Source organism: Mobula birostris, chromosome 2 (assembly GCF_030028105.1).
Source record: "Mobula birostris isolate sMobBir1 chromosome 2, sMobBir1.hap1, whole genome shotgun sequence".
In the NCBI taxonomy this organism is placed as follows: Eukaryota; Metazoa; Chordata; class Chondrichthyes; order Myliobatiformes; family Myliobatidae; genus Mobula; species Mobula birostris.
In genome coordinates, this window is record NC_092371.1 from 211002364 (window position 1) to 211030195 (window position 27832).

Genomic DNA, 27832 nt, shown 5'->3' on the forward strand with positions numbered 1-27832 from the left:
AATGTAGATCTCAGGCTCCCGAAAACACACCACCAAAATGTAGATCACAGGCTCCCGAAAACACACCACAGAATTATGGATCACAGGCTCCAGAAAACACACCACAGAATTATAGCTCACAGGCTCCCGAAAACACACCCCAGAATTATAGATCACAGGCTCCAGAAAAGACACCACAGAAATGTAGATCACAGTCTCCCGACAACACACCACCAGAATGTAGATCACAGGCTCCCGAAAACACACCACCAAAATGTAGATCACAGGCTCCCGAAAACACACCACAGAATTATAGATCACAGGCTCCAGAAAACACACCACAGAAATGTAGATCACAGGCTCCCGAAAACACACCACCAAAATGTAGATCACAGGCTCCCGAAAACACACCACCAAAATGTAGATCACAGGCTCCCGAAAACACACCACAGAATTATAGATCACAGGCTCCCGAAAACACACCACAGAATTATAGATCACAGGCTCCAGAAAACACACCACAGAAATGTAGGTCACAGGCTCCCGAAAACACACCACAGAAATGTAGATCACAGGCTCCCGAAAACACACCACCAAAATGTAGATCACAGGCTCCCGAAAACACACCACCGAAATGTAGATCACAGGCTCCCGAAAATACACCACCGAAATGTAGATCACAGGCTCCCGAAAACACACCACAGAATTGTAGATCACAGGCTCCCGAAAACACACCACAGAAATGTAGATCACAGGCGCCCGAAAACACACCACAGAAATGTAGATCACAGGCTCCCGAAAACACACAACAGAAATGTAGATCACAGGCTCCCGACAACACACCACGAGAATGTAGACATCAGGCTCCCGAAAACACACCACCAAAATGTAGATCACAGGCTCCCGAAAACACACCACAGAATTATAGATCACAGGCTCCAGAAAACTCACCACAGAAATGTAGATCACAGTCTCCCGAAAACACACCACCAAAATGTAGATCACAGGCTCCCGAAAACACACCACAGAATTATAGATCACAGGCTCCCGAAAACACACCACAGAATTATAGATCACAGGCTCCAGAAAACACACCACAGAAATGTAGATCACAGGCTCCCGAAAACACAACACAGAATTATAGATCACAGGCTCCCGAAAACACACCACAGAATTATAGATCACAGGCTCCAGAAAACACACCACAGAAATGTAGATCACAGGCTTCTGAAAACACACCACCAAAATTTAGATCACAGGCTCCCGAAAACACACCACCAAAATGTAGATCACAGGCTCCCGAAAACACACCACCGAAATGTAGATCACAGGCTCCCGAAAACACACCACAGAATTATAGATCACAGGCTCCCGAAAACACACCACAGAAATGTAGATCACAGGCTCCCGAAAACACACCACCGAAATGTAGATCACAGGCTCCCGAAAACACACCACAGAATTATGGATCACAGGCTCCAGAAAACACACCACAGAATTATAGATCACAGGCTCCCGAAAACACACCACAGAATTATAGATCACAGACTCCAGAAAACACACCACAGAAATGTAGATCACAGGCTCCCGAAAACACATTTCAGAAATGTAGATCACAGGCTCCCGAAAAAACACCACCAAAATGTAGATTACAGGCTCCCGTAAACACACCACCGAAATGTAGATCACAGGCTCCCGAAAACACACCACAGAAATGTAGATCACAGGCTCCCGAAAACACACCACCGAAATGTAGATCACAGGCTCCCGAAAACACACCACAGAATTATAGATCACAGGCTCCCGAAAACACACCACAGAAATGTAGATCACAGGCTCCCGAAAACACACCACCGAAATGTAGATCACAGGCTCCCGAAAACACACCACAGAATTATAGATCACAGGCTCCCGAAAACACACCACAGAAATGTAGATCACAGGCTCTCGAAAACACACCACAGAAACGTAGATCACAGGCTCCCGAAAACACACCACCAAAACGTAGATCACAGGCTCCCGAAAACACACCACCAAAATGTAGATCACAGGCTCCCGAAAACTCACCACAGAAATGTAGATCACAGGCTCCAGAAAACACACCACAGAAATGTAGATCACAGGCTCCCGAAAACACACCACCAGAATGTAGATCACAGGCTCCCGAAAACACACCACCGAAATGTAGATCACAGGTTCCCGAAAACACACCACAGAATTATAGGTCACAGGCTCCCGAAAACACACCACAGAAATGTAGATCACAGGCTCCCGAAAACACACCACCAAAATGTAGATCTCAGGCTCCCGAAAACACACCACCAAAATGTAGATCACAGGCTCCCGAAAACACACCACAGAATTATAGATCACAGGCTCCTGAAAACACAACACAGAATTATAGATCACAGGCTCCCGAAAACACACCACAGAATTATAGATCACAGGCTCCAGAAAACACACCACAGAAATGTAGATCACAGGCTCCCGAAAACACACCACCAAAATGTAGATCACAGGCTCCCGAAAACACACCACCAAAATGCAGATTACAGGCTCCCGAAAACACACCACCGAAATGTAGATCACAGGCTCCCGAAAACACACCACAGAATTATAGATCACAGGCTCCCGAAAACACACCACAGAATTATAGATCACAGGCTCCCGAAAACACACCACAGAAATGTAGATCACAGTCTCCCGAAAACACACCACCAAAATGTAGATCACAGTCTCCCGAAAACACACCACCAAAATGTAGATCACAGGCTCCCGAAAACACACCACAGAATTGTAGATCACAGTCTCCCGAAAACACACCACCAAAATGTAGATCACAGGCTCCCGAAAACACACCACAGAATTATAGACCACAGGCTCCTGAAAACACAACACAGAATTATAGATCACAGGCTCCCGAAAACACACCACAGAATTATAGATCACAGGCTCCAGAAAACACACCACAGAAATGTAGATCACAGGCTCCCGAAAACACACCACCAAAATGTAGATCACAGGCTCCCGAAAACACACCACCAAAATGCAGATCACAGGCTCCCGAAAACACACCACCGAAATGTAGATCACAGGCTCCCGAAAACACACCACAGAATTATAGATCACAGGCTCCCGAAAACACACCACAGAAATGTAGATCACAGGCTCCCGAAAACACACCACCGAAATGTAGATCACAGGCTCCCGAAAACACACCACAGAATTATAGATCACAGGCTCCCGAAAACACACCACAGAAATGTAGATCACAGTCTCCCGAAAACACACCATCAAAATGTAGATCACAGTCTCCCGAAAACACACCACCAAAATGTAGATCACAGGCTCCCGAAAACACACCACAGAATTATAGATCACAGGCTCCAGAAAACACACCACAGAAATGTAGATCACAGTCTCCCGACAACACACCACCAGAATGTAGATCACAGGCTCCTGAAAACACACCACCAAAATGTAGATCACAGGCTCCCGAAAACACACCACAGAATTATAGATCACAGGTTCTCGAAAACACACCACAGAATTATAGATCACAGGCTCCAGAAAACACACCACAGAAATGTAGGTCACAGGCTCCCGAAAACACACCACAGAAATGTAGATCACAGGCTCCCGAAAACACACCACCAAAATGTAGATCACAGGCTCCCAAAAACACACCACCAAAATGTAGATCACAGGCTCCTGAAAACACAGCACCAAAATGTAGATCACAGGCTCCTGAAAACTCACCACAGAATTAAAGATCACAGGCTCCAGAAAACACACCACAGAAATGTAGATCACAGGCTCCCGAAAACACACCACCAAAATGTAGATCACAGGCTCCCGAAATCACACCACCAAAATGTAGATCACAGGCTCCCGAAAACACACCACCGAAATGTAGATCACAGGTTCCCGAAAACACACTACAGAATTATAGGTCACAGGCTCCCGAAAACACACCACAGAAATGTAGATCACAGGCTCCCGAAAACACACCACCAAAATGTAGATCTCAGGCTCCCGAAAACACACCACCAAAATGTAGATCACAGGCTCCCGAAAACACACCACAGAATTATAGATCACAGGCTCCCGAAAACACACCACAGAATTATAGATCACAGGCTCCCGAAAACATACCACAGAATTATAGATCACAGGCTCCAGAAAACACACCACAGAAATGTAGATCACAGGCTCCCGAAAACACACCACCGAAATGTAGATCACAGGCTCCCGAAAACACACCACAGAATTATAGATTACAGGCTCCCGAAAACACACCACAGAAATGTCGATCACAGGCTCTCGAAAACAGACCACAGAAATGTCGATCACAGGCTCCCGAAAACACACCACCAAAATGTAGATCACAGGCTCCCGAAAACACACCACCAAAATGTAGATCACAGGCTCCCGAAAACTCACCACAGAAATGTAGATCACAGGCTCCAGAAAACACACCACAGAAATGTAGATCACAGGCTCCCGAAAACACACCACCAAAATGTAGGTCACAGGCTCCCGAAATCACACCACAGAAATGTAGATCACAGGCACCCGAAAACACACCACCAAAATGTAGATCTCAGGCTCCCAAAAACACACCACCAAAATGTAGATCACAGGCTCCCGAAAACACACCACAGAATTATAGATCACAGGCTCCCGAAAACACACCACAGAATTATAGATCACAGGCTCCTGAAAACACACCACAGAATTATAGATCACAGGCTCCACAAAACACACCACAGAAATGTAGATCACAGGCTCCCGAAAACACACCACCAAAATGTAGATCACAGGCTCCCGAAAACACACCACAGAATGATAGATCACAGGCTCCGGAAAACACACCACCGAAATGTAGATCACAGGCTCTCGAAAACACACCACAGAAATGTAGATCACAGGCTCCCGAAAACACACCACCAAAATGTAGATCACAGGCTCCCGAAAACACACCACCAAAATGTAGATCACAGGCTCCCGAAAACACACCACAGAATTATAGATCACAGGCTCCAGAAAACACACCACAGAAATGTAGATCACAGGCTCCCGAAAACACACCACCAAAATGTAGATCACAGGCTCCCGAAAACACACCACAGAATTATAGATCACAGGCTCCAGAAAGCACACCACAGAAATGTAGGTCACAGGCTCCCGAAAACACACCACAGAAATGTAGATCACAGGCTCCCGAAAACACACCACCAAAATGTAGATCACAGGCTCCCGAAAACACACCACCGAAATGTAGATCACAGGCTCCCGAAAATACACCACCGAAATGTAGATCACAGGCTCCCGAAAACACACCACAGAATTTTAGATCACAGGCTCCCGAAAACACACCACAGAAATGTAGATCACAGGCTCCCGAAAACACACCACAGAAATGTAGATCACAGGCTCCCGAAAACACACAACAGAAATGTAGATCACAGGCTCCCGACAACACACCACCAGAATGTAGACATCAGGCTCCCGAAAACACACCACCAAAATGTAGATCACAGGCTCCCGAAAACACACCACAGAATTATAGATCACAGGCTCCAGAAAACTCACCACAGAAATGTAGATCACAGTCTCCCGAAAACACACCACCAAAATGTAGATCACAGGCTCCCGAAAACACACCACAGAATTATAGATCACAGGCTGCAGAAAACACACCACAGAAATGTAGATCACAGGCTCCCGAAAACACACCACCAAAATGTAGATCACAGGCTCCCAAAAACAAACCACCAAAATGTAGATCACAGGCTCCCGAAAACACACCACAGAATTATAGATCACAGGCTCCCGAAAACACACCACAGAATTATAGATCACAGGCTCCAGAAAACACACCACAGAAATGTAGATCACAGGCTCCCGAAAACACACCACCGAAATGTAGATCACAGGCTCCCGAAAACACACCACAGAATTATAGATCACAGGCTCCCGGAAACACACCACAGAAATGTAGATCACAGGCTCCCGAAAACACACCACAGAAATGTAGATCACAGTCTCCCGAAAACACACCACCAAAATGTAGATCACAGGCTCCCGAAAACACACCCCAGAATTATAGATCACAGGCTCCAGAAAACACACCACAGAAATGTAGATCACAGTCTCCCGACAACACACCACCAGAATGTAGATCACAGGCTCCCGAAAACACACCACCAAAATGTAGATCACAGGCTCCCGAAAACACACCACAGAATTATAGATCACAGGCTCCAGAAAACACACCACAGAAATGTAGATCACAGGCTCCCGAAAACACACCACCAAAATGTAGATCACAGGCTCCCGAAAACACACCACCAAAATGTAGATCACAGGCTCCCGAAAACACACCACAGAATTATAGATCACAGGCTCCAGAAAACACACCACAGAAATGTAGATCACAGGCTCCCGAAAACACACCACCAAAATGTAGATCACAGGCTCCCGAAAACACACCACCGCAATGTAGATCACAGGCTCCCGAAAACACACCACAGAATTATAGGTCACAGGCTCCCGAAAACACACCACAGAAATGTAGATCACAGGCTCCCGAAAACACACCACCAAAATGTAGATCACAGGCTCCCGAAAACACACCACAGAAATGTAGATCACAGGCTCCCGAAAACACACCACCAAAATGTAGATCACAGGCTCCCGAAAACACACCACAGTATTATAGATCACAGGCTCCAGAAAACACAACACACAAATGTAGATCACAGGCTCCCGAAATCACACCACCAAAATGTAGATCACAGGCTCCCGAAAACACACCACCAAAATGTAGATCACAGGCTCCCGAAAACACACCACAGAATTATAGATCACAGGCTCCCGAAAACACACCACAGAATTATAGATCACAGGCTCCAGAAAACACACCACAGAAATGTAGGTCACAGGCTCCCGAAAACACACCACAGAAATGTAGATCACAGGCTCCCGAAAACACACCACCAAAATGTAGATCACAGGCTCCCGAAAACACACCACAGAAATGTAGATCACAGTCTCCCGACAACACACCACCAGAATGTAGATCACAGGCTCCCGAAAACACACCACCAAAATGTAGATCACAGGCTCCCGAAAACACACCACAGAATTATAGATCACAGGCTCTAGAAAACACACCACAGAAATGTAGATCACAGGCTCCCGAAAACACACCACCAAAATGTAGATCACAGGCTCCCGAAAACACACCACCAAAATGTAGATCACAGGCTCCCGAAAACACACCACAGAATTATAGATCACAGGCTCCAGAAAACACACCACAGAAATGTAGATCACAGGCTCCCGAAAACACACCACCGCAATGTAGATCACAGGCTCCCGAAAACACACCACAGAATTATAGGTCACAGGCTCCCGAAAACACACCACAGAAATGTAGATCACAGGCTCCCGAAAACACACCACCAAAATGTAGATCACAGGCTCCCGAAAACACACCACAGAATTATAGATCACAGGCTCCAGAAAACACAACACAGAAATGCAGATCACAGGCTCCCGAAATCACACCACCAAAATGTAGATCACAGGCTCCCGAAAACACACCACCAAAATGTAGATCACAGGCTCCCGAAAACACACCACAGAATTATAGATCACAGGCTCCCGAAAACACACCACAGAAATGTAGATCACAGGCTCCCGAAAACACACCACCAAAATGTAGATCACAGGCTCCCGAAAACACACTACCGAAATGTAGATCACAGGCTCCCGAAAATACACCACCGAAATGTAGATCACAGGCTCCCGAAAGCACACCACAGAAATGTAGATCACAGGCTCCCGAAAACACACCACAGAAATGTAGATCACAGGCTCCCGAAAACACACAACAGAAATGTAGATCACAGGCTCCCGACAACACACCACCAGAATGTAGACATCAGGCTCCCGAAAACACACCACCAAAATGTAGATCACAGGCTCCCGAAAACACACCACAGGATTATAGATCACAGGCTCCAGAAAACACAACACAGAAATGCAGATCACAGGCTCCCGAAATCACACCACCAAAATGTAGATCACAGGCTCCCGAAAACACACCACCAAAATGTAGATCACAGGCTCCCGAAAACACACCACAGAATTATAGATCACAGGCTCCCGAAAACACACCACAGAAATGTAGATCACAGGCTCCCGAAAACACACCACCAAAATGTAGATCACAGGCTCCCGAAAACACACCACCGAAATGTAGATCACAGGCTCCCGAAAATACACCACCGAAATGTAGATCACAGGCTCCCGAAAGCACACCACAGAAATGTAGATCACAGGCTCCCGAAAACACACCACAGAAATGTAGATCACAGGCTCCCGAAAACACACAACAGAAATGTAGATCACAGGCTCCCGACAACACACCACCAGAATGTAGACATCAGGCTCCCGAAAACACACCACCAAAATGTAGATCACAGGCTCCCGAAAACACACCACAGAATTATAGATCACAGGCTCCAGAAAACTCACCACAGAAATGTAGATCACAGTCTCCCGAAAACACACCACCAAAATGTAGATCCAAGGCTCCCGAAAACACACCACAGAATTATAGATCACAGGCTCCAGAAAACACACCACAGAAATGTAGATCACAGGCTCCCGAAAACACACCACCAAAATGTAGATCACAGGCTCCCAAAAACACACCACCAAAATGTAGATCACAGGCTCCCGAAAACACACCACAGAATTATAGATCACAGGGTCCCGAAAACACACCACAGAAATGTAGATCACAGGCTCCCGAAAACACACCACCGAAATGTAGATCACAGGCTCCCGAAAACACACCACAGAATTATAGATCACAGGCTCCCGAAAACACACCACAGAAATGTAGATCACAGGCTCTCGAAAACACACCACAGAAATGTAGATCACAGGCTCCCGAAAACACACCACCAAAATGTAGATCACAGGCTCCCGAAAACACACCACAGAATTATAGATCACAGGCTCCCGAAAACACACCACAGAAATGTAGATCACAGGCTCCCGAAAACACGCCACAGAAATGTAGATCACAGGCTCCCAAAAACACACCACAGAAATGTAGATCACAGTCTCCCGAAAACACACCACCAAAATGTAGATCACAGGCTCCCGAAAACACACCCCAGAATTATAGATCACAGGCTCCAGAAAACACACCACAGAAACGTAGATCACAGTCTCCCGACAACACACCACCAGAATGTAGATCACAGGCTCCCGAAAACACACCACCAAAATGTAGATCACAGGCTCCCGAAAACACACCACAGAATTATAGATCACAGGCTCCAGAAAACACACCACAGAAATGTAGATCACAGGCTCCCGAAAACACACCACCAAAATGTAGATCACAGGCTCCCGAAAACACACCACCAAAATGTAGATCACAGGCTCCCGAAAACACACCACAGAATTATAGATCACAGGCTCCAGAAAACACACCACAGAAATGTAGATCACAGGCTCCCGAAAACACACCACCAAAATGTAGATCACAGGCTCCCGAAAACACACCACCGCAATATAGATCACAGGCTCCCGAAAACACACCACAGAAATGTAGATCATAGGCTCCCGAAAACACACCACCAAAATGTAGATCACAGGCTCCCGAAAACACACCACAGAATTATAGATCACAGGCTCCCGAAAACACACCACAGAAATGTAGATCACAGGCTCCCGAAAACACACCACAGAAATGTAGATCACAGGCTCCCGAAAACACACCACCAAAATGTAGATCACAGGCTCCCGAAAACACACCACAGGATTATAGATCACAGGCTCCAGAAAACACACCACAGAAATGTAGATCACAGGCTCCCGAAAACACACCACCAAAATGTAGATCACAGGCTCCCGAAAACACACCACCAAAATGTAGATCACAGGCTCCCGAAAACACACCACAGAATTATAGATCACAGGCTCCCGAAAACACACCACAGAATTATAGATCACAGGCTCCAGAAAACACACCACAGAAATGTAGGTCACAGGCTCCCGAAAACACACCACAGAAATGTAGATCACAGGCTCCCGAAAACACACCACCAAAATGTAGATCACAGGCTCCCGAAAACACACCACCGAAATGTAGATCACAGGCTCCCGAAAATACACCACCGAAATGTAGATCACAGGCTCCCGAAAACACACCACAGAATTGTAGATCACAGGCTCCCGAAAACACACCACAGAAATGTAGATCACAGGCTCCCGAAAACACACCACAGAAATGTAGATCACAGGCTCCCGAAAACACACAACAGAAATGTAGATCACAGGCTCCCGACAACACACCACCAGAATGTAGATCACAGGCTCCCGAAAACACACCACCAAAATGTAGATCACAGGCTCCCGAAAACACACTACAGAATTATAGATCACAGGCTCCAGAAAACTCACCACAGAAATGTAGATCACAGTCTCCCGAAAACACACTGCCAAAATGTAGATCACAGGCTCCCGAAAACACACCACAGAAATGTAGATCACAGGCTCCAGAGAACACACCACAGAATTATAGATCACAGGCTCCAGAAAACACACCACAGAAATGTAGATCACAGGCTCCCGAAAACACACCACCAAAATGTAGATCACAGGCTCCCGAAAACACACCACCAAAATGTAGATCACAGGCTCCCGAAAACACACCACAGAATTATAGATGACAGGCTCCAGAAAACACACCACAGAAATGTAGATCACAGGCTCCCGAAAACACACCACCAAAATGTAGATCACAGGCTCCCGAAAACACACCACCGCAATGTAGATCACAGGCTCCCGAAGACACACCACAGAATTATAGGTCACAGGCTCCCGAAAACACACCACCAAAATGTAGATCACAGGCTCCCGAAAACACACCACAGAATTATAGATCACAGGCTCCCGAAAACACACCAGAGAAATGTAGATCACAGGCTCCCGAAAACACACCACAGAAATGTAGATCACAGGCTCCCGAAAACACACCACAGGATTATAGATCACAGGCTCCAGAAAACACACCACAGAAATGTAGATCACAGGCTCCCGAAAACACACCACCAAAATGTAGATCACAGGCTCCCGAAAACACACCACCAAAATGTAGATCACAGGCTCCCGAAAACACACCACAGAATTATAGATCACAGGCTCCCGAAAACACACCACAGAATTATAGATCACAGGCTCCAGAAAACACACCACAGAAATGTAGGTCACAGGCTCCCGAAAACACACCACAGAAATGTAGATCACAGGCTCCCGAAAACACACCACCAAAATGTAGATCACAGGCTCCCGAAAACACACCACCGAAATGTAGATCACAGGCTCCCGAAAATACACCACCGAAATGTAGATCACAGGCTCCCGAAAACACACCACAGAATTGTAGATCACAGGCTCCCGAAAACACACCACAGAAATGTAGATCACAGGCTCCCGAAAACACACCACAGAAATGTAGATCACAGGCTCCCGAAAACACACAACAGAAATGTAGATCACAGGCTCCCGACAACACACCACCAGAATGTAGATCACAGGCTCCCGAAAACACACCACCAAAATGTAGATCACAGGCTCCCGAAAACACACCACAGAATTATAGATCACAGGCTCCAGAAAACTCACCACAGAAATGTAGATCACAGTCTCCCGAAAACACACCGCCAAAATGTAGATCACAGGCTCCCGAAAACACACCACAGAATTATAGATCACAGGCTCCAGAAAACACACCACAGAAATGTAGATCACAGGCTCCCGAAAACACACCACCAAAATGTCGATCACAGGCTCCCAAAAACACACCACCAAAATGTAGATCACAGGCTCCCGAAAACACACCACAGAATTATAGATCACAGGCTCCCGAAAACACACCACAGAATTATAGATCACAGGCTCCAGAGAACACACCACAGAAATGTAGATCACAGGCTCCCGAAAACACACCACCAAAATGTAGATCACAGGCTCCCGAAAACACACCACCGAAATGTAGATCACAGGCTCCCGAAAACACACCACAGAATTATAGGTCACAGGCTCCCGAAAACACACCACAGAAATGTAGATCACAGGCTCCCGAAAACACACCACCAAAATGTAGATCACAGGCTCCCGAAAATACACCACCGAAATGTAGATCACAGGCTCCTGAAAACACACCACAGAATTGTAGATCACAGGCTCCCGAAAACACACCACAGAAATGTAGATCACAGGCTCCCGAAAACACACCACCAAAATGTAGATCACAGGCTCCCAAAAACACACCACAGAATTATAGATCACAGGCTCCAGAAAACACACCACAGAATGTAGATCACAGGCTCCCGAAAACACACCACAGAATTATAGATCACAGGCTCCCGAAAACACACCACAGAAATGTAGATCACAGGCTCCCGAAAACACACCACAGAATTATAGATCACAGGCTCCCGAAAACACAGCACAGAAATGTAGATCACAGGCTCCCGAAAACACGCCACAGAAATGTAGATCACAGGCTCCCAAAAACACACCACAGAAATGTAGATCACAGTCTCCCGAAAACACACCACCAAAATGTAGATCACAGGGTCCCGAAAACACACCCCAGAATTATAGATCACAGGCTCCAGAAAACACACCACAGAAATGTAGATCACAGTCTCCCGACAACACACCACCAGAATGTAGATCACAGGCTCCCGAAAACACACCACCAAAATGTAGATCACAGGCTCCCGAAAACACACCACAGAATTATAGATCACAGGCTCCAGAAAACTCACCACAGAAATGTAGATCACAGTCTCCCGAAAACACACCGCCAAAATGTAGATCACAGGCTCCCGAAAACACACCACAGAATTATAGATCACAGGCTCCAGAAAACACACCACAGAAATGTAGATCACAGGCTCCCGAAAACACACCACCAAAATGTCGATCACAGGCTCCCAAAAACACACCACCAAAATGTAGATCACAGGCTCCCGAAAACACACCACAGAATTATAGATCACAGGCTCCCGAAAACACACCACAGAATTATAGATCACAGGCTCCAGAGAACACACCACAGAAATGTAGATCACAGGCTCCCGAAAACACACCACCAAAATGTAGATCACAGGCTCCCGAAAACACACCACCGAAATGTAGATCACAGGCTCCCGAAAACACACCACAGAATTATAGGTCACAGGCTCCCGAAAACACACCACAGAAATGTAGATCACAGGCTCCCGAAAACACACCACCAAAATGTAGATCACAGGCTCCCGAAAATACACCACCGAAATGTAGATCACAGGCTCCCGAAAACACACCACAGAATTGTAGATCACAGGCTCCCGAAAACACACCACAGAAATGTAGATCACAGGCTCCCGAAAACACACCACCAAAATGTAGATCACAGGCTCCCAAAAACACACCACAGAATTATAGATCACAGGCTCCAGAAAACACACCACAGAATGTAGATCACAGGCTCCCGAAAACACACCACAGAATTATAGATCACAGGCTCCCGAAAACACACCACAGAAATGTAGATCACAGGCTCCCGAAAACACACCACCAAAATGTAGATCACAGGCTCCCGAAAACACACCACCGAAATGTAGATCACAGGCTCCCGAAAACACACCACCGAAATGTAGATCACAGGCTCCCGAAAACACACCACAGAAATGTAGATCACAGGCTCCCGAAAACACACCACCAAAATGTAGATCACAGGCTCCCGAAAACACACCACAGAATTATAGATCACAGGCTCCCGAAAACACACCACAGAAATGTAGATCACAGGCTCCTGAAAACACACCACAGAAATGTAGATCACAGGCTCCCGAAAACACACCACAGAAATGTAGATCACAGGCTCCAGAGAACACACCACAGAAATGTAGATCACAGGCTCCCGAAAACACACCACAGAAATGTAGATCACAGGCTCCCGAAAACACATTTCAGAAATGTAGATCACAGGCTCCCGAAAACACACCACCAAAATGTAGATCACAGGCTCCTGAACCACATTGAAAGAAAAAGATGCAGAAAACGAAGTGAAAGAAGTAGTTGTGTGTACCGTCGAAACGATGTCTCCCTTGGTCGAGTTGCTCGCTGGCACCATCTTCTTCCAGACCATAACGTTAATCCCAGCATACTGACCACTGCTGAAAATGGAGAAACCAGTCAAGAGGACCATCATTGTATGGCCCAATGGAGCAATCTCTATGCTCCAGGACAGTTTTGAATGGATTAACTGGCAGATATTCATGAACATCACCACAAATGGAGATGACACAGACCTTGAGGAAGATGTCTCATCTGAAATCGACTGCACTAAAAACTGTGTAGATGATGTTGGCACCTCATGATCAGTCATTGCATGGCCCACAGAGGTACACTACCTACTAAAAGCCCGGGATGCTTCCTTCAAGTCCAGCAGCAGAACAGCTCTCAGAGTAGCCAGAAGTCTCAGCTGAGGCATCAAGAGGGCAAAGGCTGCCTATGCACAAACAATTCAGGAACATCTATCCAATAATGACCTCTGGCGTATGTGGCTTGGCATCAAGGGCACTACTGACTACGCAAGGAAAAACAGCATTGACTCTACCAGTAACACCTCACTCCCTGACGCTCAGAACAACTTTTATGCACGCTTTAAGGCTTGAAACACAATATCAGCCATGAAAGCTACTCCCTCCCTGGTGAGCAGCCACTGTCTGTAACAGCATCAGACGTGAGAAGGACTCTGCACAGTCAACCACCACGAGGCAGCCAGGCTAGACAACACCCTAGGCCACATACTTAGGGAAGTGCACACTAGCTTAGTCATGTCTTCATGGATATCTGCAAAACTTCACTCATCCAGATGCTATCCCCCACATGATTCGAATTGGACACTCTCATCCCTGTAGCAAAGAACTCGGTATCTTCAGAACTAAACGACGACTGCCTGGTGGCACTGTCACCGGTCATCGTGAAATGCTTTAAGCAGCTGATAATGGGACATACCAAGAACTCCATTCCTACTACATTGTGGAATTTATTACCACAGGCAGCTGTGGAGACCAGGTGATCGGGTGTATTCAAGGCTGAGATTGATAGGTTCTTGATTGGACACAGCATCCAAGGTTATGGGGAGAAGGCGGAGGAGTGGGGCTGAGGAGGGGAAAAAGGATCAGCCACAACTGAATGGCAGAGCAGACTCGATGGGCCAAATGGCCTAACTCTGCTCCTACATCTTATGGCCTTAGAATGTACGATTTGTTTTGTGTACACACTCTTCATTGAGAATTTCTCGAGTCAACTTCCCTGACAATTTTTGCAAAATTGGATTTTGGTGCGATGCTGTTGAGCTCTCAATTCAGATTATTGGACTATTCCATTATTTAGTGTATAATTTTGTACTGTTAGAGTTATCACATCTAACTTTGAGAATAATGTATTTATGGCACGCAAATTCATGCACAGTGCATCACTACCTGCTGAACCACCCACTTCAATTTTCAAGGATATACTTAGTTGTTGCTACAAGCAAGAACTCATTAAAAACTATTGAATTTTTCTTCGCTAAAAATTTGAATACTTATTTTGAATTTTAGTAAGCAACAAAGAAATGATTTACAAATTTGTGGAACAGCTTATTGTTATACTTTTCTGCATATTCATTAGTATATTCCATTCTGGATTATGTCCAGAATAAAAGTTCAGCTTTCTGCTCAGTTGGCACTCTGGTTTTGGTAAGTTATATATTTGTACATGTCAACATCACCTTTTATTTGCGAAACTTACACAGCCTAACAAGTAGGATTCTTATTAGCAGGAAACGTAATGAAGATCTGATAGCACATTTAAAGACTTTCGGATGTCTTCATGGTTCTGCAGTCAATACCTGTGGTTATGCAGCAATCAATTCATGCACATTACTACACACAAAGAACATCAAAATAAGGAGCCAATAATTGATTGGGGGATTAAAATATCCAGGATACGGGCAGAACTCAGAAACAAAGAATGTTGAAAATATTTAGCAAATTATGCTGAAGCTATAGAGGATGAAACATAATCGATGAATCAGGTCAATGAGCTCTTGAAGCTTGGTTTTCAAAAAGGGAAAGGGAACCTTTAATCGCACCTGAACAGGCAGATCTGGTATCAGTTTCATGTCTCACGCGAAGGACAAGATCTATCTATGTCTTGATTTCCTTCTATTGCCTTGGATTGGGGATTCCCCTACCTTCCGGTATTGGCTAAGAATGATCTGGAAATAAGATTGCTCTCCTGAATATTTCAGTGGGAAATATTGAAGAAACACACAAAAAGACTGAAGGAACTCAGCAGGGCTGGCAGAATCTACTGAGGGAAATGGATAGTTGACATTTCAGGTCAAGACCCTTCATCAGGACTGGGAAAAAATTTAACTGTATTCACTATAAAAAAGTCTCTAAATAATTATCACCAACATTTCACTTGTGGAACCAGAGGAGCCAACACACTGGACCACTGTTATATTACCATCAAGAGCACTTACCATGCCATGCCACATCCACACTTTGGAAAGTTTGATCACGTGGCTGTTCTTCTACACCCTGAGTATAGGCAGAGACTGAAGACCGCAGCATCTGTACTGAGGATAAGAAGGTATGGACAAGGGAGGTGTGGGAGCACTTACAGGACTCTTTGAGTCGGTGGGCTGGACAGTATTCTGGGTTCACCTTTGAGTGTGAGTGAATATGCCACAATTATTACTGACTTCATTTAACCTGCGTGGATGAGTGTGTGCCTACAAGAACACACTGTACATACCCAAATCAAAAGCCGTGGATGAACCAAGAGATTCATAGTCTGCTGAACTGTTGCATTTAAATCTGGTGATACAATAAGGCCAGGTACAACTTACAGAGGGCTATCTCAAGAGCAAAAGAACAATTTTCATTTAGGTTCAAAGCAGAATTGGAGACATGTCAACTCTGGCAGGGTTTGCAGGCCATTACTTCCTACAAAGTGAAAGGTAACATCATGAACAGCCGTGATGCTTTAGTCCCAGATGAGCTAAACACCGGATACAGTAGATGACCCCAACACAGAAGAAGTGTTGCCTCACCTGTAAAGGTTGTTTGGGGCCCTTTCCCTTTTTGGGAGCTCACCAAGTGCACGGCCACACAGTAACAGAAATGCTACTGTGCACGTAGCCTTTGTTGCCGTGCAGTTGGAATTTTCTCTTATTTAACGTGTCGTGCAGTTTTCAGGCCAGGTAAAAATTTCCTGCTCAGAGCAATGGTTGGTCTGCACAGCTGTAAAAAAATGAAGGAACGTTTCACATGTTCCACCATCAAATTTTGTACCCACCCTCATGCCCACCACCGCTCTGAAAATGTAAATGGCTGTTCACCATGCTTGCCACATTTAACCCTAAGATTATCTTTGTTCAGTTACCAAGTCCACTTATTTCTACTTGGCTGACCATTAACCCATCAGCTGTTTTACAAAGCATTACGTAGTAGGAACGTTTCCATATAGAAGCCATATTATTACAAAACAGCATTGCACTGATGATAGGAGCAAAATAATTGTAAACTACTTCTGCAACTCCTTTATTGTTTGACTTTTATTGTTCTACAGATCACAGACATAGTTAATGTCAGCAACACACACAAGATGCTGGAGGAACTCAGCAGGCCAGGCAGCATCTATGGAAAAGAGTAGAGTCGATGTTTCGGACTGAGACACTTCATCAGGGCTGGAGGAAAAAAGGTGAGGAGCCAGAGTCAGGTGGTGGGGGGAGGGGAGGAAAAACACAAGGTTACAGGTGAAACTGGGAGGTGGGGAGGGGTGAAGTAAAGAGTTGGAAAATTGATTGGTGAAGGAGATACAGGGCTGGAGAAGGGGGAATCTGATAGGAGAGGACAGAAGGCCATGGAAGAAAGAAAAGGGGAGGAGCACCAGAGGGAGGTGATGGGCAGGTAAGGTGATCAGGTGACAGGGGAAATGGGAATGGAGAATAGTGAAGGGGGGGGGGAATTACTGGAAGTTCAGGAAATCGATGTTCATGCCATCAGGTTGGAGGCTACCCGAACAGAATCTAAGGTGTTGCTCTTCCAACCTGACTGCCATCTCATCATGACAGTAGAGGAGGCCATGGTCTGACATGTTGTAATGGGAATGGGAAGTTGAATTTAAACGTGTGGCTTCTGGAGGATCCCACTTTTTCTGGTGGACAGAGCACAGGTGCCTGGCGAAGCATTCTCCCAATCTATGTTGGGTCTCACTGATATACAGGAGGCCACACTGAGAGCACTGGATACAGTAGATGACCCCAGCACTGGAGAAGTGGTCGCCTCATCTGCAAGGACTGTTTGGGGCCCTTTCCAGCAAGTGCAGATTTTCTCTTGTTTGTGATAATAGTTAACGTCAGTTGTTCCTTGCTGATAGAAGCCTTCTTGTTGCTATCTGTGGTTAGACAGCAAAATGCCACATCCTTACAACCATGGGAAAATATGCTAATGGCCCTTATTTTCCAAAGGGGAAATCAGAGAAGTACAACCAGGGGAAGGAAGGCAGAGGGAGGGGGGACACAAATGAGAAGAGATGGCCGCTCCGAGAAGCCTGTTGCATTATTATTCTTGGAAACTAGATTTCAAAGGCCTCTGGAAAATGTTGTGTTCCCAGAGCTCAAGTAAGTTAAGGATGAACTTTGGGAAACTGCATAGGAAAATTCATAGCCTAAGGGAGATGCTGTTTCTAATACTTAGTGCACCAGAGCATGACTAGTCAATAAGGGCCCTGTGCTCTGAAACCATGTATCCACCCAAGATCTGAGAGTGAAAGGAGAGTAGGATGTTGATTTTATCTTTGTAAAGGTGGTTTACTGGCAGTAAAGATGCTAAAGGAAGGACTGAACCAAGGAAACGTCCCTCAACAACAGCATTTATTGCTTCTCTGGAGCAGTGCTATCCACAAGCAGAGCTGGTAAGGGGTGGGCGATCTGGTGCAGTTGCTCCCTATGGGCTTTAAAACTGGCCCGTCCCCTCAACGGTCTAAACAGGAATCACATCGGCCCCTGAAGTGAAATTCATGCTCCTGCCTCCATTCCCAATTCCCACACTCCACCAGGAATGAAAAGCTCGCTTCCAGTGGCTACCATGGTGGAAAGACTAGTCAAGGCATGAGAAGAATGACACCCCTATTGGAACGTGTGCCTGTGACACCTACAGAACCATCACTTGACTGTTTGTGAAGCATACATCTTTTCTGAGTATACTTTTTAAAATGCAATTGAATTCTCATTTATCTGCAGATGCTGAGTAGATTTGGACATTGTGCTGAATGAGTTTTACTGTCTTGCGATCAGCTAATACAGTGCAAGTGCTGTCATACACAACTACAATCGTTTTTGCAATATGACTGATGCTCGAAATACAAATCAACATCTGTAAAGAGGAAAGGTTCAGTCATGTGTTGTACTGTATGTGTATTCCTTTCTTCCTTAAATGACATTTAAGAGCAGAAATAAAATGCATGGGACCCAGTACCATTAAATTTACTAACTCTGCTTAAACTCTAAAATATCGGCGTTACATCGTCTCTCAAGACAAAAGTGTTAGTAAAAGTTTTGCTTGAACTTGGTGGCCTGTCTGTCAAGATAGTGAATCAAATAACATATTCCAGACAGTTGTGTGTAGTTCATCCTATGAAAAATCTGGTCCAGCCAATATAGATCGAGCAAGGGTTGGTGGAACAATGATACTACGCTACCCTCCAGTTTAATCTCTGCAGCTCCATGTTCTTGAACAGATTAAGTCCCACCACAAAGATACTCACTAATTCCTGCTTCTTATCTTAAACCGATCTTTACAGGATACGGGTGAATCATTAACAAATGAAAATAATAAGATTTATACATACATAAAGAGTTTAAATATTGTATAAAAGTATAATTATAAATTACTAACGTTGAATTAATGGTATTTAGTTACAATTCTTCTGCACTGTAAACTGTGAAACATGACAGACATTGGGTAAACAAATAATTTGTTCCGTCATTTAACTCAAAATTTATACTAGTTATCTCACTATGAAACAAGGATCAATTTTTTTTTACTCAAGCAAATCTCAAGACAAAACAGTTTTCAAATCTATCTGAGCAGGAACGGCACACAAATGGAGCCGAATGTCACGCAAGACATACTTTTAGTTGGAAACGATTGGCTCCGAATGAGCAACGTGACGCCTGAGAAGCTGATGAGACGGAGAGTTTGCGCACGCAGCTAGTAATGAAAACGGCCAGGTAGGTCCAGGTGTGTCGCGAGTGACGGAGCGAATCCCAGGTACAGCGACAGGTTCGCCGATCGGGAGTGGAGCGAATCCGAGTCGAGAAGCGGGTGTGCTGGTTGAGTCTGGCGGGAGTTAAGTTGCAGCGCCTTCTGTGAGGATCGTGTCTGATTTCTGGGGTATGTGAGATGGCCCGTCTCCGTCACAAATGCCGGCCGTCGGGTATTTTGTATTCTGTTAGCACTTCTCAAAAGTTGAAAGTTGGGGCGCCACTTTAAGTTTCGAAATTATATGAAAAATAAACTAATTCCGAGGTTCTGCGGAAGTACTCGTGCTTCCTTCAGTGAAGGTGAGACCTTTACACATCTGGGTTATGTTTCAAGGCTGTGAATGGTCGACCAGTGTTTCAATAACAACCCAATTCCAGCCTTTCATATTTTGAAACAGATGCTAGTTGACAAATACGTGAATTTACTTAGGAACACTTTAAAAGTACCTGCTATATTTTACTTCCCATTAATTTGAAAGTGGGTGGAGGAAATGACTTTGTATAGTAGTATGCTGATTTCTTCCTGAATTAACTTTACGTGCGAATATAGATTGTTACTCTGGATGGATGTGTGAGGTATTGAAGAAGATGCATTTGGAAAATTAATCCAAAATGCTTTCAAATTAGGATCAACTGCAGTGCTTGTTCCTAACTGTAGAGTTGGCTGTTTATTGCTTTTTGTATTTAAAAAGCTCAATTAAATTGGCAGTTTTATTTTTAAAAAAGTTTAGAATCATAGGATCTAGTAATCTACTTGAAAGTCTGATCAGATTACTTGAATGAGCCACATGTGAATTAGGAAAGTATAAAGGCAACAACATGCCAAAATGTCAAAATTCTTGTCCAATCAACTTCAGTGTGCCATTCTGTATATGATATTATATAACTAACACTAGCCTTTAAATATCTTAGCTGTATTTAAAATAATGATTTTAAAACAAGATTGGTCTAACAACTTCAAATTTGCTCTGGGCATTAATTGACTCTTGTCTACTTTTGTAAATAGGTCACAGAACTTATTATTGCTCTTCCTTGAAGAGCTACAGTATATATCTACCACTGAGTAATGGACTGTGAAGATGTCCCAGAACAATACATCTAAGTTGTGTCAGAGAAAAAGTGAGCAACTTTATGAACACCGATTACAGGTGAGTAGGCATCAGATGGAATTCGAGATATTGTTCCAGAAAATTGTGAGTAATGTAAACTGCTGCATGGCATGCTCCAGTCGCCTTGGTTGCAACAATATTATTCAGCACTGTTTCCCTTTAGCTTTAGGGATCATGATTTGATCCTGATCTTGAATGGTGTCTTTGCAGAGTTTGCTCATTCTCCCTGTGACGTCGTAGGTTCTGTCTCACATGCCAATGATGTGTTGATTGTAGATTTAATTAGCTGCTGTCAACTGCCCCTATTGTTGGAGGTCAGGAGAATTGGGGGGAGGGAGAGGGGGTTTAGAGGATTGTGGATGTGGGCGGCATTTGATGGGAATATGAGCCTAGAAATGGGATTTGTGTAAAAGGTGCTTGATGAATGGAGCAGATGTGGTGGTATAAAGGGTGTTTCCCATTGTTGCACCAAGTAAACAGCATTAAGTAAGAGAATCAATACTTAGTTTCAAGATGCAAGTAGTTTATTCAGATGCATGGGGGCAAGCAGCATAAAGGCCTTTCTATCCAGTAATGAATAGTCATAGTTTTTGTATGGAAGATACAGCTACACATCCAAGTAGGGGTACAACTGGCTTCTGATATATTTATAACTGATAATTCACATTTATTTTTGCATGGGATGTGAGACTTTTTTGGATTACTTACCAGTGAGTATGTTTATTTTTCTCTGTCCCTTCCTTTGCCTAAAGGTCAAACTTCATTTGTTGCCTTTTGTTTTAAATTCTCATAACAATTCTTTGCTAATTAACTCCTTTGGTCTTTGTTCAGATGAACTGACTTTTTATCCGTCGTTTTCCATTTTTGGTCATTCTAGTTGAAGGCTGATTTGTATATCGGAGTTCCCTTGGCATTCTTCTTCAGCAATTACTTCTGTCTTTTTTATTGTTAATTGTTTGTATGTCACATATAATGCTGTGCTCCAAGTGATTGCTGAGATCAACCAAATAAGGGACTGAAAAGCATCGAATAGGGAAGGTAGTCACAAACTTTTTCTAAAGGTGCAGCTGTCTAAAACCTAGAGGCACTGGTTTACCGCAAGGGAGTGAAACTTAACCCTATCTGATGGACATTTTTTTCCCACGCAAGGTGCTGGTTATATATAGATGAACCGCAAGGGGAAGTGGGAGAGGCAGATACATTATGGCAGCTGAACAGGCACCTGGATAGGAAAGAAGTAAACACAAGGCTATTACTCTACTAGGGTGTAGGCATTGTGTGTATATGGATACCAGTATGCTGTTTAATTATTGCTACTGTTCTGAGAGGAGAGGTAGAATTTTCAGTACTATTTTTCTGCATTCCTTTTAATTTTCTTTTTCCTACTTTTTTCTTCTGAAGACATTTTGCTTTAAGCTCCTTTCCCTGTCAAAATTATAGAATGAAACTATAGGGCCTTTGCCTACATCAATCTATAATTAGTCACTAGGTCAAAACAGACAGCCACATCTTTCTGAAAAATATATTTTGTTCTTTGCTGAGTGATACCTACAATAATTCTGAAGACTTTTTTAAAACTTTGCCATTATGCTTTTGACACATACATTGAAAATGTTACTTTTTATATTGATTTATTTTCAGACGAATGTTAATGTTGTACATTTGAACAGTACGAATTTGTGGAGAATTTTCAATTTTCTGGGTTTTATAATTGGGAATTAATTCTTGAAGCCACTGTCAGATCCCAAGTTATTTTCTAACTTTTTTGTTGGTCCAACAGACTTTATCTATTAATTATCCTGGGGCTCAGCTTGAATTGGAAGAATGTAAGATTCGAGTGGTGGAAAATACAGGAATGACAAATAAGCCAGTTTCCTTGTGGACAGTGGATGATGTGTGTGAATGGATTAAAAGTCGTTTTCCAGGTCACAGCTCTGGTTTTGTAGAAGCAACTTATGGCCATGCTGTCTCAGGTAAGTGTTTGAAGTAAACTACTGCAACCACAGTATTAAGCTCTGGTGTCTCTTCAGTAAACGGAACCACTCCTTGAATTGTCCATTTTATATTAGTTGTCTATTTCCCCATGTTAATGTTCTTTCCCTCCCTACTTGTTTCAAGTGCAAGTACTTGTATAGTCCTGGCAATTTTAAGATTTTTCTTTTCAGCTTATATACTGCCAAATATAAAATTACTACTATCTAAATTAATGCTTTGGCTCTCACATCCCTTAAGTTTAAAGATAATTCTATATTGGCATATTCTTTACAGTTGGAAGCGTTTGTCACTCTATAGAGCTCAAATGTTTAAGTTTCACTAATTTGGCTTTTTCATACTTGGAACCATTTTAAAGTTATCTAATAGGGATCAGAAGGGCATATGCCCATATCCATAATTTCTGAAATGTGTGTTTTATTATATGCACAAAGTTTTACTAGTAAAAACGGATATAACAGTATTATTTTTCAGTGTTCATTCAAATACTTCCATTCAACAGTGATCATTGTAAGATCTTGCTTCTGCTTTGGTATTTGGCCATCTCAACCCAAACTCTGTATCCCTTTTGACTCCCAACTTTGATCTTTACTGATAAGTTTAACAAACTTAATTGTTTGAAAATCAGTTTCTGTATGGCATTTATGCCAGTGCTTTGATGGTTTAAACATTTATCATTTTCATTTCATAATATATTGTGCACATCCAAGACTACCTCAGTGCCAAAATCATCATGCATTTCCACAGTATGTTTCCTCATTTGAAACAGTGCATCTGCTTTAGCTTCACTCTGCGTGATATCCCAGCACCAATCCACTGCAAACCAGCCTTTAGCTGTTGGCTGATGTTCAAAAGAATAGCGTTTTTTTCCATTTCTCGGGCAGTGGTCAGGTTATCAAATGTAGTTATCTTAAAACATCCATAGAGAAGAACGCAAACTTTGCCACATTCAATTACACCTTTTCAATTCCAAAATCAAACAAATGTGTTAATGAGTTTGTTTCCTCTTACCACGAGCATATTGAACAGATGAATAATAACAAGCAATACCTTTAGTATTTTCTACCAGTCATCTCATCCATCTCAGGACTTTGTTGGCATCACATTGTCATAACTAAGAGAATTTGTAAATGCATGTTTAAGATCTTAACTTATTTAAGTTATTGCTTCATAACTAAACTGTAAGCAACAGGAGTGTTTTCTGTACACACAGCATTTCCTTGTAATGTGTAAGCTGATACTTAAAAATTATTGGTTATATATTGTGACTATTGAGGTTTATGGTTTTCTTCCGGGGGAAAAAGCACAATTGAGTCTTTATTGTAAAATTAATTTATGTAGATTTAAAAATATACAACAATTTATGGTGTTACTGAAAAATATGAGAATGTGAATTTTAATTAAAATATCTGTTAATATTTGCATGTAGTTTTCATGTTGTATTTAAATTTAAGTGACTATTACTTTGTTTCTTGCCACCTGATGAAATTGTGTTTAGAGATTTTGGGATTGAATATACAATTTGTATCAGAGAGAACTTAAAATACTGAAATGTTCCTAATATTGCACTCATCCAATGACTGCTTTTGAATTTTAATTGGTAATTTGTTCCTTAATACAAAATCACATTTAATATCAATCATTTATTATGTGACTGTACAGGAAATTAATTATGAAATATTTAGTAATTTCTGGGATGCTGATTTTATCATTTTACATTGAGGAAATCAGCATGGAGTAGCTTTTATAATAATTGAAAATAATGAATTATGAAAGGAACCAGTTGACAATTCTGGTAGAGAGGCATGTATTTAGAATTTGGCATATTGCTTTTAAAACTGAGCAAGTGATTTTTCATTACAAGGATGGGAAATGAAAGTGGTGTATTATCCCAAGAGCAAAATAATGCTTAATTCATGATGCCAAAGAACAGTTAATTGGAATGCTGGAAGTATCTGTGCTTAGCAAAATCCATAGATGAGGAGGTTTGGTAACTTGCCAGTACTATCATCTAACAAACTGTTGTGCTAACTGGAGCTGGAGGTCGGAGTCCAGGTGGGAGCAAAGGCCAGGGATCATGAAGGGCAGATGTCAAGTCGGCAGATACTGAGGACAAAGACCAAATTCTTGTGTCAAGGTAGTGAATCTGCTGGTTGGGGGTCTGTGTGAGTCCAAAGGTCAAGGCCTGGAAGTCAAAGCCCTGGGGTCGATACTTGGAGATGAAAGTCCAGAGATTAGTGAGTCTGGAGGTTAAAGACTGCAGTTGGTGAGTCCGAAGGTTGAAGCCTCTAGATTGGCTTGTCTGGAGGTCAGAGACCTGATATCTGAGAGATTGGAGCCAAGGAGGGGGAGGTTGGAGGCCTGTAGGTGGTCTGTCCTGGGGTTAGAGGCCTACTTGTGTTTGCATGTGTGGGTGAGAGAGTGGAAAAGGTTGTTGTTGCCCAAATGTGATTCTGATTTGCCCTTTGTATATTAGTTTTCTAGACCAGTTTATTGCATAGGAAAAGGTGCTGATGGATATCTATAGTCCTTTTGGAGAAGGTAGTCCTGTGACGCTGTTTGGCAGGGAGTTTTAAGGTTTAGATTAATGATAATGAAAAAATGACTATGTATTTCCAAGTACAGTGGATTACGGTTAATTGGGCCATTGGTTAATTGGGGCAGCCATTTATTTGGGACAACTTTTTGTAAAGAAATACAGAAACCAATTGAAAAAATAGCTGGGATTCCCTTTGTTTAATTGGGGCAGGAAATGGTTAGTCACATGTGGTGTGGCTGTTAGACTACACCATGCTTAGAGCAAATAGTTGTATCAATTGCATTTGTTTGTGTTACTTGGGCCAACGGATACCGATTTTATACTTTTTTTTAAAAGTGGTGATTTTTGATAATTTTGTTTTTTTTCATTTTGAACTTAAACATTTTTTTGAGACCCTTGCCATGAAAAGATTTGACACTAGTGGAAAAAAATCACCCTACTGAGCTAAATTAAAAGCTATCCGCCTCATTTTTTTTTAAGCAGGAAGAAATAACTAGAGTGCCGGAATCTATAATTACAAGGTTGATACATCATCAAGATAAATGTGAGAATAATGGGCATTATGGGAAGTACAACAGGAAACTTCCCAAAAACTGAAGCATGAAGTTAAGGGTCCAGTCGTTGAAGAGGTCCTCAATCAGAGGTTTTCCATTGTAACTGGATGAGGTAGGTGTGCATACCAGTGGACCCATGTCTTTCTTAAAAAAAACAAGCCAGAAGAGCTAGCTAAGAAGCTGCATTATGAGGTCTTTAAAGCAACAGATAGTGTGTTCCCTCGATGGGATTCACTGAATTCAGGAAAGCACATGGTGATAAAGGTAGTGCTGATGCTGTAAGTGAAGAAACACGAAAGTCTACAAAACTCCCTGACTTGCTTCAAAAAAATTTTCTGCGAATGGTATCTACAATGCCGATGAACAGGCCCTTTTTTTTTTATTGTGCCACACTAACCAGTTCTCTTTGGTACAAACATGCAATGCTATTAGGTTCAAAGAAAGCAGTGGATGGCATAACTTGTGTTTTTCAAACGTGTCAGGATCTGGTAAAAAGAAACCATTCGTTATTAAGAAAAGCATTAAACCTCATTGCTTCTCATAAGATGGCAGTGTGCTTGGATGCAGTGGCTTCGAGGGGGCCAACCAAAGTGGGTGGTGTCAATTTAAAAAAAAATTAGATTTTTTTTATGATCACAAGATCTTGCTGGACATTGAGAACTTAAGGACTGCAGGTCTGCCCCATCAGTGAGTTGGTGAAACAATGTAAGGAGCCAGACTTGTGTGGGCCATGTTGCTACCTGCGTCAGAGAGCCATTGGAGGAGACAGTGGACAAAGGGGGATGTGCAGTCTTACAGCAAGTGATTGTCTTAGTCACTTTCCTGTGATTGTAAGACTCTATTGGACGTTGGTATTGTGGAATGCTGCAAGCCCAGTTCATTGGTTTATTGGCGAATGGCAGGGGAGTTGCGTGGCCTCAGTCGTAGTGAGGACTCTTTTTTTTATTATGACTATCTTTTACTGCTTTCTTATTCTGTATGTGCCATGTGTGTCTGTTGGTACTGTTGACACATTGGCCCCAGGGTAACACTTTTGTTTGGCTGTATTCATGTATGGTTAAATGACTATTAATCCTGAACTTGAACTTTAAGGGGATATGAATGGATAGTTTATCAATTGAATACTATGCCAGTGTACACTCAATGGTAACAATTATGAGCACTTGGAGTATTGTGTGCAGTTTTGGGCTCCTTATTTTAGAAAGGATATACTGACATTGGGGAGGGTTCAGAGAAGGTTCACGAG

General features: G+C 43.2%; 1 protein-coding gene across 2 annotated transcripts in view; it reads left to right on the forward strand.

Moving 5' to 3' along the window:
• Nucleotides 1-20358: 20358 nt before the first annotated feature.
• LOC140210095 (sterile alpha motif domain-containing protein 12-like) overlaps nucleotides 20359-27832 on the forward strand; it is a 59318-nt gene continuing 51844 nt past the window's right edge. For both annotated transcript variants that reach the window (XM_072278930.1, XM_072278922.1), the window contains exons 1-3: nucleotides 20359-20522; nucleotides 21399-21540; nucleotides 23282-23474. In XM_072278930.1, coding sequence (XP_072135031.1) covers nucleotides 21472-21540; nucleotides 23282-23474 — 262 coding nt within the window. In that variant the 5' untranslated portion in view covers nucleotides 20359-20522; nucleotides 21399-21471. The remainder of the gene's footprint in view (nucleotides 20523-21398; nucleotides 21541-23281; nucleotides 23475-27832) is intronic.